The following is a 17592-nucleotide window of genomic DNA, read 5'->3' as shown; positions in this document are numbered from 1 at the left end:
AGAGAGAGAGAGAGAGAGAGAGAGAGAGAGAGAGAAAGAAGTAGAGGCTGGCTATGACCACATAAAGAGATGGGGGAAGGGAATAGGGAGAGAGGGTGAGCAAGAGGGAGCAAGGGAGCAAGAGGCAAGAGAGAGAGGAGGTGAACAGCCCTTTTTATAGTGGGCCAGGCCTACCTGGCTGTTGCCCGGTAACCGTGGGGAGGAGTTTAGACTGAATGCTAACAACCATTTTGTGCATGCTCTTTGGTCTATGTTTATTCCTTCAGAGGTGACCCCTGTCTACTCCTTCCTCCCAGGAAGCAGTAACCCACTGGTTTTACCCAGGATGCCTCCCTGCTGACCACATCTCAGATCTGCCTCCAGCTGGAGAGGGAGGGTCCTGCATCCACGCCCACAACTCTCAACATCTGTATCTCATTGGCCAGGTATGAATCAGGTGCTTTTCTGGGACTGGTTGGGCCAGTGGGCCTGGCAGATGTGGCTTCCTATTCCCGTGGGGGTGGCATCTGACCTGGGCTTGATTTTGGTGCTCCTGACAGAGAAGTGCAGGTTAATAGCAGATACTATGTCAAGATAGAACGGTGGCAATCTGCGTCCTAGTGGTGGCATTCTGAGTCTAGAAGTGGGTTGACAGGAGGTCTTTTAAAGATCACAAGTTTTCAAATTCCCACCAGACTGTGCTATTTGGAAACTTCTGTGTAAAACAGCATCTGTCAAAGGTGTCCAGGGAAGTCAAAACGCAAAGTTTCCATTTACTCCTTTATTTCAAAAGCTAATCGTAAGGGACAAAGTCTGTTCTTTTGTCGTGCATGATAATTAAAAGAACCACTTGGTTCAAGTCTAATTCAAGGCCAAGTGGACCCTCAGAGCACTGAGCTCCGCCTGCGGCTTTCCTCACTTGGGTTTATTTGAAATTCCTGCTTTTCTGGGTTGCTGTGAACTGACTCTACATCTTATATGCTTAGCAAAGCCCGGATCCTCTAGAGCCCAAGATATTGAATATAAAACACTCTTAAGTTGCCACGGGAAAGGCGCACATCCAGGCTGACTAGTGTGTTGCAGTCCTGGGAGGGTCGTCTCTATTCAGGCCACTTCTCTCTGTGTGCTCAAGGATGGGGTAGGGAGAACTTGGAGCTTTCATTGCTAAACATGGAAAGGGCCAAAGAGCCTGCTTGCTGAGGTGGGGCAGCTCGGGAAACTGCCTCTAAATCCTTCCTGCCCTTCAGCCTGCCTGTCTAGCTTACCTCTCAGTTATTCAGGGTCTCTTGAGGGCTGGGACCTTGAGTGGGCAGTGAGCCTAGAGGTGAGGCAGGTGGGATCTGGGTCTCTCTGGATCTAGGGAACAGAGCTAGAGCAGGAATGAAGGGGGAAAGGAAGGAGAGCAGATGGTGCTGAGGGCATTGAAGGAGAAGGGAAAGGAGCTGCAGCGCCGAGGAAGAGACGGGCAGGGGAGGCACAAAGTCAGGGTACAGCTGTCTCCGTGAAGCTGGAGGAAGATCACAGTCTGGGAGGGTCAGTTTTCTCAGGGGTCACTGTGGGGGTTGGCACTGGACATCTGTAGCGAATATGAAAGATTTTGGAGCCTTGGATAATAACAGGGAGAGGCTGTGACCATTTACAACCCAGATGGGCCCTGAGAGGTGCCATCTGCCCTTCCCTTCTGTTTGTGTAAAAGTCATGATTTCTCTGGTACCTGGTCCAGGTTTACTGGCCACTCTGCTCTGGGGACTCACAAGTGGTCCGCACAGGGGTATCTGTCGTAGGTTTTCCCTCCAGAAACTATCTTGTTAGTAGTAGGGTCCACAGATCATAATTTCTGAGAGCTTCAGGCATACTGCCAGAGAGGCCCCATGTCATGGGTGTGAGGATGCCCTGCCCAGCATTCATTGCCAGGGTGCTACATCCTTGAGTTAGAAACGCCCAGAAAAACAGGAGACTAGGCAAGTTGAGGTTCACTTCTGAGTGACCCCCTCACTGAGACTCCGTTTCCTCAAGAGACAATAGAGAAAGAGTACAGAAATTCCCTTTGACAACAACACTTTGGGCAGGCAACCACGACTGCTGGGTACATCAATCAATTCCTAGGAGAGCTTCAAGGGCAGACAGAGCTCCCAGCCGAGGGGAACAGCCTAGTGGGTGCATGTTGGATGTGACAGGTACCCAGTCTATACAAGCACACTGCATCTCACTTGCCATCTTTGTCTGCTCTGAATGTGACTTTCAATCAACCGGAAACATGCCCTCACATCCCATCAGAGAACTACTTAAGGAGGCAAAAAGATTGTAGGATAAATTTAGGACTAACGGATTTCCAAGATGTGTTAGGATGGAATGAGTCCCAAAGCACTCTATCTCCCATCCATAAAATGACTGGCATCATCACTGGAATAATCTAGAAATCATTAAAATTTATTCACAAAAGGCGAGGCACTGTAGAACTTTGAGGCCCTTGTTATCATTGGAAGTAAATACACAATGACTCCATGCGCATCACAGCAGGAGTGGGATATACAGCTGAAGGGCCTGGCTCTTACCATGTGAGCAGCTGACAGACAGCATCAGAATCTAGAGGTCCCTGGAAATTGTAAGGAACACAGATGCTTGGGCCCCACTCTGGACCAGTCCAACAGGAATTTGCACCTTAGCTCCATAGTCCCTGTGTATGTTAAAGTGTGTGTGTGTGTGTGTGTGTGTGTGTGTGTGTGTGTGTAGAGGCCAGAAGTTGACATTTGTGCTGTACTCTAATGCTCTCTATTTCTTTCTTGTTTGTCCTGGAACTTACCAGGTAGACCAGGCTACTGGGAACTCAGACTCACAGAGCTCTCTGCCTCCTAAGTGCTGGATTAAAGGTGTGCACCGCCATGCTAGCTCTTGCTTTTTGAGACAAGGTCTCTTATTGAACCTGGAGCTAACTGACTGGGTAAGACTATCCAGCCAGCAGATCCAGAGAATCTCTTGTCTTGGCCTCCCCAATGCTAGGAGTATGGATAAATACTACCCCACCTGCCTTTGTACATGGGTCCTAGGAATCTAAACCTGGGTCCTCATGCTTCCGTGACAGATATTTTACTAACTGAGCCATCTCAATATTTTTAGCCTTGGGCTGGTGCCGCAGTCTGGGCCTGCTCCCACCCTGGTTCTTATTTTTATGCTTGGAAGTCAGGGCGCTCTTACCTCTATGGAGTTGCTTTGCACTCGGATGCATTGTTGTGAGACCTAAAGGAGAGGGGCCAGTTCTGAAGACCCAAGCGCATCCAGAATTCCACCAGACCTGGACAAGGGGAAGAACCCTGGCCAGTTGAGAGCCCCATTCCCAGTTGCAGCTCCATCCTACTTCCTGTGTGTCCCTGTATGTGATCCTGGCTGGAAGACTCTCCCCACTCCTGACTCCCCATAGTGAGGACAAATTTATGATAGGTTATCCAAATAGTTCCCAACCCAGTGTTCCCCATGACAAAAGGATGCATGCAGTTATGAAATAGCTGCTTATGGCTAAGGGCTATTTTATTTTTATAACTGTGGGATATGTTTGGCTCTTTGAGATCCTCTGGATGCGTCAAGGAGCAAATGGCCAACCTTTCTGGAATGAAGCAGCATGAGCTAGTCAGCTGAAGAAACCAGCGCAGAGTGTTCTTTGATCCTTAGGAGAAGTAGGAAGAGGGAGATGTGTTTTAATTAGATCTTTATAATGTGACACAGTGGCTATTGGAGAGCTCTGGGGAGTTGATTGTCCTTCTAAGTCATGACTGTGTTCAAACTACCCTGAGCAGAGGCTGTATATCAGTGTCATCCAGTTTGTGATAAATTTATAACTAGGTTCTGCAGAGTAGATTTATATCAACAATTAAGCAGAAGGAAAATGGCTCATAAATTTTGGCTGGCACAGTCTGGCACCAGAGAGGAGGCAGGAAAATGGTTTAGCCAGATCAAAAGTCAAGAATTCAACAGGAAGTGCTAAAGCTATAGCAAAAACAGTGTGAAAGAAAGAATTGTATTTTTTTCCTCTTAATCCTTTAAAAATTAAATATTGGAGCATACAATGACACAGCCTCATGTCAAAGGTCTGACTAGAAAGTTGTCTCCTTTTTGTAGTCTCCTAGGTAGACTACAACTGATGCATCCACTTTTCTGTCTGACCAAGACAACATGGAGGAAACATGAGGTCTCCAAAAGTCCCAGTGATTTGAGAAGGACAATATTGTGGTCCAAATATTCAGCTACCAGAATTTATGCCTTGGGTTTTGTTCCCTCATTTTATATGTGAATGCCATCGGAAGGCAGAGCCTTTGAGAATTAGGCTTAGACAGGGTCATGGGGTATGACTGAATTTATGACAAAAGGAGCTAGGAGGTGGCTCAGCTGGGAAAGTGCTCGCAGTGTGGAAATCTAAGTGTGGGCACTTGTGTGAAAAGCTGGGGTCAGGGGCGTGTATGTGTCATCCCAGAATGGGAAGGATGCAACAAGTGGATCCCCGGGGCTCACTGGCCACAGTTTAGCTGAACTGACCTCTGAGGTCAACGAAAGACACCTGACAATGGCTTTTGGCCTCTATAGCTGAGTGTGTGTGTGTGTGTGTCTATATATGTGCCTCTGTGTGTGTGTCTGTGCATGTATGTGTGTGTGTGTATATATATATATATATATATATATTCACATAGACAAACATACATAAAACCAAAAGGAAAGGAGCACAGATAAAGCTAGCAAGTTTGCTATCTCATCATGTGACATCCTCTGACATGTCATGGAGTAACAAGAAAGCCTCTGATCCCTAACCAGCAGACTCTGGTACCCGCATCTAGAAAGGTAGTGAACCGAACGCCTGCCTGCTGCCTGCCCGCCCGCCCGCCTGCCTCCGTATCCTCCTTCCCTCTGTACAAAAATCCCCAAGTCATTGGCAGAAATTATGTGTGGTCTAGAGAGACGCCTGGAGACGCGGACTGTCAGGCAGATTGTAACTGTTATATTTATACTAGACTAGAAGCCCGCTCCCTGAGAGGCAGCCAAATCGAAGTCAAATGGGTCAGAGTAGACAGCAGGAGCTGGAACATTGCTAGGCAGAAGGCAAAGGCTGAAAAACATGTACAGATTCCCCAACAATGGGGCATGCATTATGCTGTTTTTTGCTAAAAGTGAAACTTTGGAACTCTTGACTTTCATGGCCGATGTATCACTTCTTGATTGGTGAAGGTTACACTATGACAACCTGCTAGCCTGGGCTTCGCTGTCAGCAGCAGGAAGCATCAAGTATCCCTGTGGAAGTCATAGGAAGCAGCCACATAGTTTATAAGAAACTCTTAGGAGCCGGGTATCCTAGGCACTACTCAACTCAGTCCTGACTTCCTAAAGCTGATCTGAAAAGCTCCCAGGGAAGGAATGGCTGCTCTCCTGAAGGGAGATTAGAAAGTGGGAAATTCCAATTTGGGGGCCATGGATTCTATGCCCAAAGCTGGACAAGCTGGTTTTTGGCTCCCCAGAAGTCATTCACCCCACTTCCAGGAACAGGGTCTGAGGGATCTACCTTCCCATCCACTGAAAGTCTAAGAGAAAGGGGTGAGCCTCCCCACCCCCTTTTAAGGCAGAGATGGACAAGTGACCCCGGCCCAAGATGAGCAGGATCCTGTGTTCTCATAAGCTGAGGGATCTATCCTTGAGAAAAAGTGAAATTCTTTTGTGTGAGAATTTTAGAAAGAGAACCATTCTTCCCCATGCTGGACTTAGCCCTGCTTTCTGCTGCTCCCATCTTCCTGACGTGGAGGTCGTAGGTAACTGCTGGAGATGAAGCTCTGTGATAGAAGGACTTAATGATAGCTCATTGACTCATCAGACTAGAGACCTTACTACTTCACAGTCCCTCCAGGCACGAGTCCTTCTACTGAAACTCTCAGGCAGGGAACTTGGCTCATTCTGTAACGTGCCTGCTGTAGTAGCAATGGCCCTAACCTTGAGTCCCTGACACCTATGTGTAAGCACGGTATATCAGCTTACTTCAGGGCCGGGAGGATGAAAGCCCAGGTCCCAGAACCCATGAAATGCTGAGTAGGAGTAACACCTGCCTATAATTGCCAAACTCAGACGGTGGAGATGGGAAACCCTCAGAGCAAGCTGGCGAGATGGACTCCCCATATAGAAACTCCTGGTCCAACCGAGAGACACTGCTTTAGTGAAGAAGATGGTGAGAAATGGAGAGAGACCCCCAAACTCCAGCCTTAGTCCTTCACATGCATATAAACACATATATACACACACGGCATGCACACACAACAACCCACACTTGAAGGAAAACAAAAGAGGCTGTTTAAAGTGTGAGTGGGGGAAGCACAAAACTGCTTCATGCACCTCATTTAATTCACACTGTTCAAAATCCAGGTAACATGGCTATTTTTGAAGTGATGGGAGAGATGGGGTATGATAAGACTGCCCAGAGCTACTGAAGCTGAGAGACAGAGAGAGCTACTGGGCACGGAGCTGGGACTCTCACATCAAGGATTCCTGACAGGAGCCCACCTCTGGTGGTTGCTGTTCCCTGGAGTCTACCTGGGTGAACTGCTGTTACTCATACTTATTTATTTTGTGGCCGTGGGGCAGGGGTGGCACTGCTAGAGTATGGAAGCCAGGTGATAGTGTAAGAGGTCTTTTTCTCATTCTCCAACTGTTGTTGGAGGGGGCTCAAGCTTGGCGGGATTGTCCTGACCACCTACCTGATCTTCCTTACCTGCCTATTGGGTAACATTTTCTACCACCGCCTGAAGCAGTCTCACATGACACAGGGTATTTTTGTTATTGTCATTGATATTGCTGTTGCTTTTTGTCATAGAGGAGGGCAGTAGCCCTCACCACACTCCCAAAAGGAAAAATTACTGGAGGGGAGATGGTGTGGGGAGAAGGCACTAGATCCAGGATCCAGACGCTTGAATGACAGGTCATCTAAGGAGGACTGCTCTGCAGAGCTCGGTCAGAACACCCTGGGCATAGGGAGAGTCTGCAGCCGTGGAAGCTGGCATGAACTGGCACTCAAGAGATATTTGTTGAATGAAAACCAGCAGGAAAGTTGTAACAAATCATACTTTACATGCAAATTTTCAGGAATATTTTCAGGGAAATACTTAATGTGTGAACAGCTAATCTGCATTTCCATGTCCTGACAGATGGCCCATATTAACAGAGTTCTGAGTCTAGTAAAAAATAAATAAATAAATAAATAAAAGGAGAAAGAGAGAAAAGGCAAAAAAAAAAAAAAAAAAAAAAAAAGAGGAAAAAGAAAAAAGAAAAAAAAAAAAAAAAAAAGAAACCCTACAAGTATTCATTGAGTGAGGGCCATGCGCAAGACTGAACAAAGCAGTGTGCTCCCCACTTATCTCATTTATTGCTTAAGAAAGACAACCCAGACACATTCCCACCTGTCAAAGACTACCCCAAAATCTGTCCAGAGGAAGAAAACAGCCCTCAGGCTGGCATGGGTGTAGAGCATCCTTTCTTGGGAGATAGTTCTGGGTCCCAATTGTCTAATGCTGTATTCTCAAAATGAACCAGAGACCATCATCTTCAGAACCTCTGGGACTGTTGATCAAAAATCCAGCACCTCTTCCTCCAAGCCTAAGTTTACAGAGCTAGAACTTCTAGGGTCAAGACCTTGAGATCTGCCTTCCAGTCATCTCAGAGGGTTAAAATTTTTCACCTGGTACAGTCAGTCCGCATGCCCATGGGCCTCTCCAGTACTTGGGGGCACTGAGCACAGCTCTATGGGAGATGGGCTTTGGGGGAAGAAGGCCTGGTCCTAGACTCAGAGGCTGAAAGAGGCCAGGGCTTGGTGAGTTGGCACCACTTTCCTTGAGGTCAGGTTCAGTTCAGGCCATGGTAGAGGTGAGGGCGTAGCATCAGATTTTTGTATGGGGACATTTCTATGCCCACAGCTTCGTACCCAGATAGTTCAGGTTGTAGCTGATGAACCTGGCAGGCTCCCAGGGTTGTCTAGATACTACAACAGTTTAGAACTGATTGTGCATACTTTATATGGCCCTGGAGGGTTTCTTTTGGAAGGTTATATTGCTTAATAGACTACTGGCCATTAACTGCCTCAGAGTGATGATAATGACCCCCACATCTTGGATCATTTGCACCTTCTCTGAGCTCCTGTTGTATGTAGCACATCACAAAGCACCCTTCAGGTAGTTCTACATTTGACTTGCCCTTTAGTTTGAGACTAAGGGTTGGCTTTCCCTCAGCCTTCCTCAGGAAGGCATCTCCCTCAGTTCACAGCCTTGGGACTTCAGCACACCTGATCTTGGGGCTGGAATCAATTTGCTTGGCATATTAGTGTCCCCATGCCCTGACAACAACAATTGGCCCATGGTTGGAGGAGGGATTCTGGTCAGTGACCTCTGTGACCTTCAGTCATACATGCTCCTTGGTGGCGAGCAGTGAGGAAGCTGTGGTCCCTTGTCAGACTTCCTATGATTTCCCAAGGACAGTATGGCTAAGCGTGGGGCCAACAGGAGGAAACAGCCAAAAACAAAGATCAGAGAAACTAAGGCACGAGGGTACCTTTGAAGCACCGCTAAATATTTTCCTGAAGTCTCATTCACTCTCAAACTGAGCAAGACTTTGTACCCATACAAATGCTTGTTTTGCTAAAATCAGTTTGACTCAGGGTTTAGTTAACTCAAGGTGCTAAATATGGTCTAAAAGACACACTAGTATGTATTCCATCATCTCTGACCCTCCTTTCTCCCCTACTCCTCAACTGGAACAAAATATGAAATAACTACCAATAAAGCAGACTGAGACAGGTGGCAGGGTTATCTGGATTCAAAGCTTGTTGGGACTCCATGCTTGAAGAATATTGATTAGTGGATCAATGTCAGTCTGGACAGAAACCCTGTCCTGTTCAACATTTTAATCAATGACTTGGATGAAATGGAAGGTATGGTTAGTGAGCCTCAGATGACACTAGCTGGAGGAAATGCTAATATGACAGATGGCAGAATCAAGATTCAAAATTATTTTGACTGCATGGAAAAGTAATAAGGAGAAATACAAACTCTTGCACCCAGGCTCAAAAGATCAATCTGTGTAAGTGGGGGACTGGGGATACCCAGCTTGGCAGCTGTCATAATATCAGAGAACTTGACGTTGACCACACAGGCCCACGTGGAGCAACTAGTCTTAGTTCTTCAGGTTTCAAATATTTATAAAGTGACTTGGAAAAGAAGACTAACTTTGCCTCTACTTCCCCAGTAGGACGAAAGGTAGAATGTTCTAGGAGGTAGTTTCTGGTTATGTATATATTTAACCCTCATACTTCCAAGAGCAGAATAGGGCACATTCCAGAACTGTGACTGTTGTGTAATGATATCAGAATGTAATGGACGAGATCCCGTTGTAGGGACTTTTCTAACTTAAAGTGATTCAGGGCAGTGTCGCCTTCTGAGAAAACCATGAGTCGAAAGAATAGCCCAGCTCAAGGAAGATAGATGGCTGCCGTGATCTACCACAGAGGGGCTTTACCTCCAAGGAGTACCCAGGATACATCTGTGCTTGGGCTCCCTGGCCCATTCATTCCACCATCTTGTCCACGTGACTATGCTTTCTCCTCTGGTTTCGCCTTCCTGCTTCATCGGGTGTGCTGTGCCCACTCCTGCCTTCAGACCCAGTTCCCTTTGCTGACTCCCCTCTCCTGTCTTCCTCAGAGAGGCTGCCCCACAGTCAGAACATGTGATAGCCAAACCCCTTCTCTATGGCTGCTCTTTGACCCCCCAATTCCTTCCTGGGCCTCTGCAGGTCCCCAGAGCCAGTCTCACAAGCTCTTTACTTTTCCGTTGTTCTGAACACTCTATTTTACTTGCTAGCCCAGAGAGCTAGAGAAGGTGGGTGTGACCTTATTTTATCTTACAGACTTAGAATGTGATTTTGGCAGGTTATTAATCAGAAGTTGTACCAAATCCGCTGCAATGTGGATGCCTGTGGAGACCCGTGAATACCCATGGATGCCCGTGGACACCTGGACCCCACTGTACTCACGTGCTTCTTCATGAAGAGGTCCACCTCTTTCAGAAGCCTCTCCTGGCAGTCAGGGTGGGTGGCCAGCAGGTATGTGACGAAGGATAGTGTGTTTGTGATGATCTCGTGGCCCGCAATGAGGAAGAGGAAGGCCTGGCCCACAATTTCATCCACAGTGAAAGGCTTAGATGTGGACGTAGGATGGCACCTTTGGGATGGATCCTCTATGCACTCAGAAGAGGACAGGGCTTCTGTGACCATGTCAAAGCCTTCCACGCCCACAGAGTTCATGGACTGCTGGGCATCCAGCACCATCTGCAGGAAGTCTCTCCGCCTCTGAGGAGGAGAGAGAAAGGCACATTAGAGCCACGGGATGGGGCTAGGGGACAGGGTAGGGGGGCTCCTGGGTGGCTTCTGAACAACTAAGTAGGAACAGGTCTTGGTCACTGTGTTATCTGAGATGGTGAGGGCCAGTAGCCACCTGAGTGACAGCAGTGAGGAGCCAACTGGTGCCCCAGGAAAGAGATGACACTGTTCCCTTCTTTGCCATTGTACAGACTTGTGGAGCAACCGTGGAATTATCTAATACACGCAGTGTGTAATAGTGAGAGTGGAATCCTTCCATATCTATCACGTGTACCTTGTGTGCGTCTAGAATCTTCAAACTCTTCTTTTGCAGTTATTTACAGAATAGGCCCACCTCCCTGTGAGTATAGTCACTCTGCTGAGCTGCAGAACACCAGACTTAGTTCTCTTATCCATATGGCTTGGGTACAAAACCACTCCCTTTCCCTTTCCTTTCCCCCATCCCCCCCCCATTTTCAGTTTCAACATACCCAACAAGCATGCTGTGTTTGTTTTTCTGGTCCTGGCTTTTTGCACTTAACATATCATCCTTTATTGTCTTAACTATGTAGCTGAAAACCAACAGATTCCGTTCTTTAATAGGGGCAAATAATATAATTTCCTGTTTATGTACCATACTCCCTTGATGTATTCTGGATGGAGTCATTCCATTACAGGCTGATTCTCTCCCCACTCCCCCAAAATACTGTGCTTAAAATAAAGCAAGTTGTAGAGCTGTAGACACAGTGGGATCTCATCTTTAAAAACAGTAAGTGTACAATCTAGAGAACCATGTGCATCCGTTCATGTGTAGTAAACATTTGTCAACCTATATTCAGCAGATCCCTAGAGCTGGAGGGGGGAAAACCAAGGTCTTGTAGTTCTGATTAATGCTTTCTGTGCATTTGTTCTATTGGCTGAATTTCCAATGAGAAAACACCTGATAGATTTAAATCAGAGCATAAGTCTATTGTTTACTTTGCAAGGACATAGTGGATGGCTATAAGTTTTCTCACACAGTCGACAGTCAGCAGCATGGGATGGGGGTATGGAATGTGGGGGAGCTGGCCTGAGTGAAGCTTGTCTTCAAAGCCCCCAGACTTAGCGGGCTACTTCCTAAGGAATCCCTTTTTCTCTCTCCAGTAATCCCCATCTCCTTTGAGTGCTTAAAGCTGCCTTATCATTTCCTCTACCTTCCTTATCAGCAATTTGCATATCCTTTACATTTTGACTAGGCTAATTCTAACTATAGGAGTGTTTACCACGGCTTTGGCATTCACAAAGTGTATTCCAGGCACATCCTTTCTTTGAAATGCCCTTTAATGTGATGAATGACAACTAGGATGTTGCTCTTTTCTGAAGTTTATGGGATTAAAACAGCAAGAGGAGAGTATCAGAACCTCCAACAGGAAAGTATTATAATTTCTAAGTATTTTCCTAGTTGTGGTGTTTTCTCAGTTCATTGGCTTCTGAATTTCTGTTGCACGAATAATCTATGCCCCTCACATTGGCATGCAACTCCATCTTTTGAATTTGTTGGCATTTTCATATGTGGCTACTTTTTCTGCTCCATGAGATGAAAAGCAACCCAAGGGTGTGACCCATCCCTCCCCCACCACCCCCACCCCTGGCCTGTGCCAAGTGTTATGCTAAGTGCATATTAAACATGCAATAGAATCTTAATGTAAAACAATAGGTACCCTCAGGAATGGGTACATTGGGTTTGGTTTCAACTGTTCAACTGTTGTTTGGAGCAGGAGGCCTTTGCAGTTGAAGAGGTTAGTGACCATCAAAGGTGTCTGCTGGGACAGAAAGGGTAGGGCTCACCACTAAGGGTTTACATACATTGAAGCGGAGGAGGCAAGGTCTCCATTTCCCACCAGCCTGTTTCCACTATAGGAAGCCCGGGCTTCTCACTGTGTCCTGAGCCTGCCCATTTTGCTGTCCAAATGACTTCTTAACTGCTATTGCTCAGCAACTGGGTGGTCATTGTGATTCCACTGCTGACCCGCCACAGTGGCCCAGGGAAATGGACCATCCAAGGCTCCCTGGGTGCCAGGATGCAATTGGAGAAGCAGAGTGCACTGACAGGCTGCATAGCTTAGTCCCTGAGGCTTGGCTGTGGCTTTTCCTGGGTGGGTGGGGTGATGACAAGACAGCTCACAGTCATATCTACACCACATATTTTCCCAGAAGCGGCATGGTGGCTGGCATTCTTTCCTCTCATCCCAGCCCAGCCAGGCTGCTAAAAGGGCTGGTGAAGTCTTGCAGAAATCTGTCTTAACTGCAAGCTAATGAGGCCAAGGGAAAGGGCCTCTCTCTAGGGTTCACGAACTACAGAACAACATTAGTGTGGATGGGATTCCTTCCTTCACAGAGCATCATGAAGGCCACATAAAGCTGCCCATTTAGGATGGAAACAGGGCTGGTTTATGGTCAAATCCAAGAAAAATACATGCCCTGATAGATGTAGGTGTCTAATCCACCCATCGGCTCGAGCTTAGAAAAATATTTACCTTTTAACATCTGTGCGGCATTTTTACTGTGCAAACACACATCTGTTTGATGGAATGTATACAGAGTTCAGAAGGGTTCTAAGTGAGTTTTCTTAGTAACTGTATAGCTCTGTCTTGACATGGGCAGCCCTGGATTTGTGGTTGGTAGGTTTTTCTCGGATCAACTCATTGTTTGAAACAAATAGCTGTAAAGTTTATAGAAGGAAAAGCTTGAGGCAATCCCAGTAATTGGCTCTTTAATAACCTCTCACCTCTCCGTCTCTCAGAGCAACAGTATGTGTGTGTGTGTGTGTGTGTGTGTGTGTGTGAGAGAGAGAGAGAGAGAGAGAGAGAGAGAGAGAGAGAGAGAGAGAGAGCTCTCACAAGGCAGTCCTTTGTAGCAAATGATGAGGTTTGAAAATGGTTCTTTATCTCTTATCCTTTGGGCTTCCTCCTCACAGCCTAGAGACATATACTTGAATGAAATTGTCCTGTCTTTTCTGGTTTTAGAGTGGGGCCAGGTATACCAGTTGGCCCATTTTCCCCCACCTCTAAGGACATCAAGTGGAGCTGATGATGGTGTAGGCCAAGGGGTTGAGAGCTTATATGTACGTCCCCACACCTTCCCTATCCAGACATAGTTGCTACAGCGTCCCCAGGGTGTGCAGCTGGGTAGGACAGGCTGCTGCCCAAGGCTGCTAAATGCATCAAACTACTAATTGACTTGGATTTCATTCTAGGCCAATGCCTTAACCATCAGGTCTCACGAATCCCTCTGAGCCACAGTCTTTGAGAAAACCCTTTTAAAGCTCCATCTTGCTCAAGGCAGTTAAGTGAAAGCCCTTTTAGTCCATCTTTTTTTTTTCTTTCTTTCTTTCATTTTTAGTGACTGTCTTTAGTGTGATGAGACCCATAATGGACAACTTTAATGTGGGCAAAGCATATCTCTGATGTGGGGAGATTATTTCTCATACTGAAAACCGCATACTATTCACAGTCAAGTTCAGCCAATATTTACTTATCCCTACTATGTGCCAAGCAGGGTATGAGTCTGCAAGGGAAAAGGGAAACACAGCAGCCTGCTAAAGTGAGCAGGGAGCCCCAATCACAAATTTTCTAGCAAGAGTCTCCATGTTGAAAGGGAACATGGGATTGATTGACAGTTGCCTAAACTTCTTGCTAATATTTATGCTATTCATGCTATAAAGCCCCGTCTTGCTGTTTTTCAGCAGGAAGACTATGCTCATGAAAATTGCATGAGGTGCTGACTTAGAAAATTCTGGGGTGGGGGTTGGGCTACTGCAACCTTTGCTTGGGGGTAAGAGCTAGGTGATGGGAGACAGACAGGGGTTGGCGTTCATTCAACAACTCACATCAGGGATAGGCCCATTGGTGGGATTTCTCCTACTATCCTTCTCATTCCTCCCTCCCATTGCTTTCTACTGGCCCTGGAAAGCTCAGAAAGGGAGACTTGTAAAGGAGAGACCCATGTGATGTGAGGAGTTGTGGGGAATGGAGAAAGAAAAGAGAAAGTGATGCCAAATTAGGTTCCATTCTGTTTCCAGGCTGTGTCCTATAAAAATAGTTACCTCTTCTGCTGCTTGCTGGTCCCGTAAGGCAATCACATTCCTAATGAGTGTGTTAAAAAAGCCGTCCAGTTCATCTCGGTTCTTATTGGGCAGAATCCGGGCCAATGGGACCATTATGGATGGAAATGATACTTGAAAGAGAAAAACAAAAGTAGCATTGAAGGGGGAGTGATAATGAAGCAGGACTATTAGACTCCTGTGGCTGGGAAGCCAGCACCAGCCTTGAATCAGAGTCACTCGGGAGGCCTGTCTTCCCTGTGGACTCGGCGCTTCTCAGAGTGGGGCTTGATCTGACTCTAGCTTTCTGTTCCATTCCCTGTACATCGTAAGCAATCATTAAATGCCTGTGCAATAAAGTGAGTCCTCATGTGTACCTGGCCTTACAAACCCAGTTTTACACTTAGAAATTCTTATCTCCAATCTTAGAGGGAGGACTGTCTTTGCAGTTCATCAGGACAGAATGGGTAACTGACTGGCTGTGTGCCAAGCTTTCACGGGGGCATAGAAGATCATCTACTTTATTGACTTTCTGGTCATTTGTATTTGGCTTTATCTGGATAAGTGTCCCCACAACAGCCATCTGAATTGTCCCTAAGACATATTGTTGCAGCTGCTGACAAGGACACAGGCATCACCCTCTGTGGATAGTCCCCTGCTATGCACTATGCAGCCTGGGTTCTTAGGAGAAGGCTCCCTGAGTCAGGACACTTAATATTTCCCTAGGAGATGTTCTGAGCCCAGGGATGAGGCCTTGCCACAGGGGCATGTTACTGTACTCAGACTCAGCCTGCCAAGCTGCACATAACCTTTTGTGTTGAGTCAGGCTGGAGACAGGAGATCCCAGAGCTCATACACCTCTGTTTAAAAGTACAGAGAGCAGGGGCCTTGTTAGTGGAAGGCCTGTCTATAATGGAAAGTCCATAGGTGGGGCAGCCTTAGCCCCAGCAGACCTCCTGGACACAAAGAGGCTGCGTGACTCCACACAAATGCCTACAGGTTTCAGTGTGCTGATGTTAGAAGTTACAGGGCTTCCCGCTGAAACTGGCTCAGAGATGAGAAGAAAAGTAAGCAAATGGTCCATGATTCTAACACTCAGAAGGGTGAGGCAAGGGGGGCGTTAACTGGAGATCAGACAAGGTTGTATAACAAGACCCTGTCTTAAAAAAGGAAGGGGAGAGGAGGAAGAGGAACAAAAGAGGAAAGATGAGAAGAAAGATGAAGAGAGCTAGGAGGAAGAAAAGGGGAAGGAGGAGGGAGAGGAGGAAGAAAAAGGGGAGGAGGAGGGAGAGGAGGGAGAAGAGGAGGAGGAGGAAGAGGAGGAAGAAGAGGAGGAGGAGGAGGAGGAGAAGGAGGAGGAGGACGAGAGGGAGAATGAAGCTGTCCAAGAAGTGACTAGACTATGCCAATATATCAGAGAGGCAGGGAAGAGCTCAACAATACAGTAAGAGCAACACACTGTATTTCCACAAAAGCAAGTAGATTCCAGAACTGGCCAGAAGGCAAAGACTCCCTTGTAAAATCAATTCAATTGTCTAGTCTTGTTAATGTGAAGCCTCCTTCCAGTGACCCATCTGATGATTTCTTGTTTAGGAGTTGTTGGCTTCTGGTAGAGAAGTCCTCAGAAGAGGGTTTTGAATGATGGGACAAAAAACAACCAACCAACCAAACAAACAAACAAACAACCCTAGGAAATGAGAGACTTTGGTTTAAGTCTTGACTGCCTTTTTATGTATCAGTTTTCCTTTCCAGTTAGGATTACCAAACAGGATCCAGGATTACCTGAGTTGGTGATAAATCAGCCCAGATTGTGACAAGAGAATTCTAGTGGCTCTAGGGAGACAAAGTTTCTGCGGGACAGTCAACTCTGAGACCTTCCTGAGGGATGTCTCAGAGAGAACATCCCTGGGACCATTCCTGGTGGAAGGGACTCAACCCTGCAAGCTGTCCTATGGGTGGTGATCTGGTCTCACCACCTTGGGTAGGGACTACACTTACAGACTAAGACCAGGAGAGGCCTGGGGATACAGAAGGTGAAAACACGCCGGCAGTGTTGCACAAAGGGATCTTCTGGAGAATTCTGGGAGTCCACCTGGGTGCCAAAGGCCACACTGGCCACCACATCTATGGTGTAACAGCAGTAACACCTGTGGACATAGAAATGCTGACAATTGAGATGGATTGTCAAATGCTGGATTGCCCTTCCCACAGCATACCCCCCCTGAGGTAGTGGAAGGGAAGCTTCCTGGATGAGCAGCAACAGCAGAATATGATTGGAGGCTTTATCAAGGAGCTTATGGAAGAGAAGGTGAGGGCAGGACATCACTAACTCAGGCCTTAGAACAGAGTTGAACACTGAGGCACATATCTTCCAGTGGAGGGATGACTTCCTGTGAAGGGAAGTAGGAGCCCCAAAGCCTAGGGGCTTTAACCCCTATGTACACATAGCCCATCTCAGACCAGAATCTAATGATTAATTGATAGCTCTCAAATTGGCATTGATGAATGAATCTCATTAGCTCATTTTATTAACTCCCCTTCATTTTTCCTTCTAATGACTTGGCTGCCCTGAGTAGACTCTGCCCTTCCTGTGCTGGGACTAAAGGTATGTGCCACTATACCTGATGATGTTGCCATTTTAAAAGGTACAACAAGGGCTGGGGAGATGGCTAAGTGTTTAAGAGCACTGACTGCTCTTCCAGAGGTTCTGAGTTCAATTCCCAGCAACCACACGGTGGCTCACAACCATCTGTAATGGGATCCGATGCCCTCTTCTATGTGTCTGAAGACAGCTACAGTGTACTCATATACATTAAATAAATAATAAATAAAAAAATAAAAGGGTAACAACAACAACAACAAACCAAACAAAACCAAGGGCTCTTCTTACTCAAATGGATAGTAGACAAACTTTGGGCAGGCTTACAAGATATATTTAATTTACTACTGGAATTATACATTGCCTTTTCCAAACGAACACAAGGAAAAGTATCTTCCAATAGCATCAGAAAATTTAACCAACCCCAGGATAGGAAGCCTGTCCCTCCCAATGCCATTTTAAACTAGCACTATTCTTTCACAAAATGTTATGTGTTTATTGTTCTTGTATACATTTACACTGTGTGTGTGTGTGTGTGTGTGTGTGCATGTGTGTTAGTGTGTGCATG

General features: G+C 46.5%; 1 protein-coding gene across 1 annotated transcript in view; it reads right to left on the bottom strand.

Annotated features, from left to right (window-relative positions):
* Positions 1 to 17592, bottom strand: part of Tbxas1 (thromboxane A synthase 1) — a 165139-nt gene that overhangs the window by 45530 nt on the left and 102017 nt on the right. Inside the window, exons 7-9 of the mRNA XM_021191345.1 lie at positions 16424 to 16572; positions 14429 to 14559; positions 10021 to 10335 (exon numbers count right to left, since the gene is read on the bottom strand). Of these exons, the coding sequence (XP_021047004.1) occupies positions 10021 to 10335; positions 14429 to 14559; positions 16424 to 16572 (595 nt within the window). The remainder of the gene's footprint in view (positions 1 to 10020; positions 10336 to 14428; positions 14560 to 16423; positions 16573 to 17592) is intronic.

The sequence above is a fragment of the Mus pahari genome, chromosome 2 (genome assembly GCF_900095145.1).
Source record: "Mus pahari chromosome 2, PAHARI_EIJ_v1.1, whole genome shotgun sequence".
NCBI classification, from domain to species: Eukaryota; Metazoa; Chordata; class Mammalia; order Rodentia; family Muridae; genus Mus; species Mus pahari.
The sequence above is the reverse complement of the archived record's forward strand: the minus strand, read 5'-3'. Positions and strand labels throughout refer to the sequence as shown.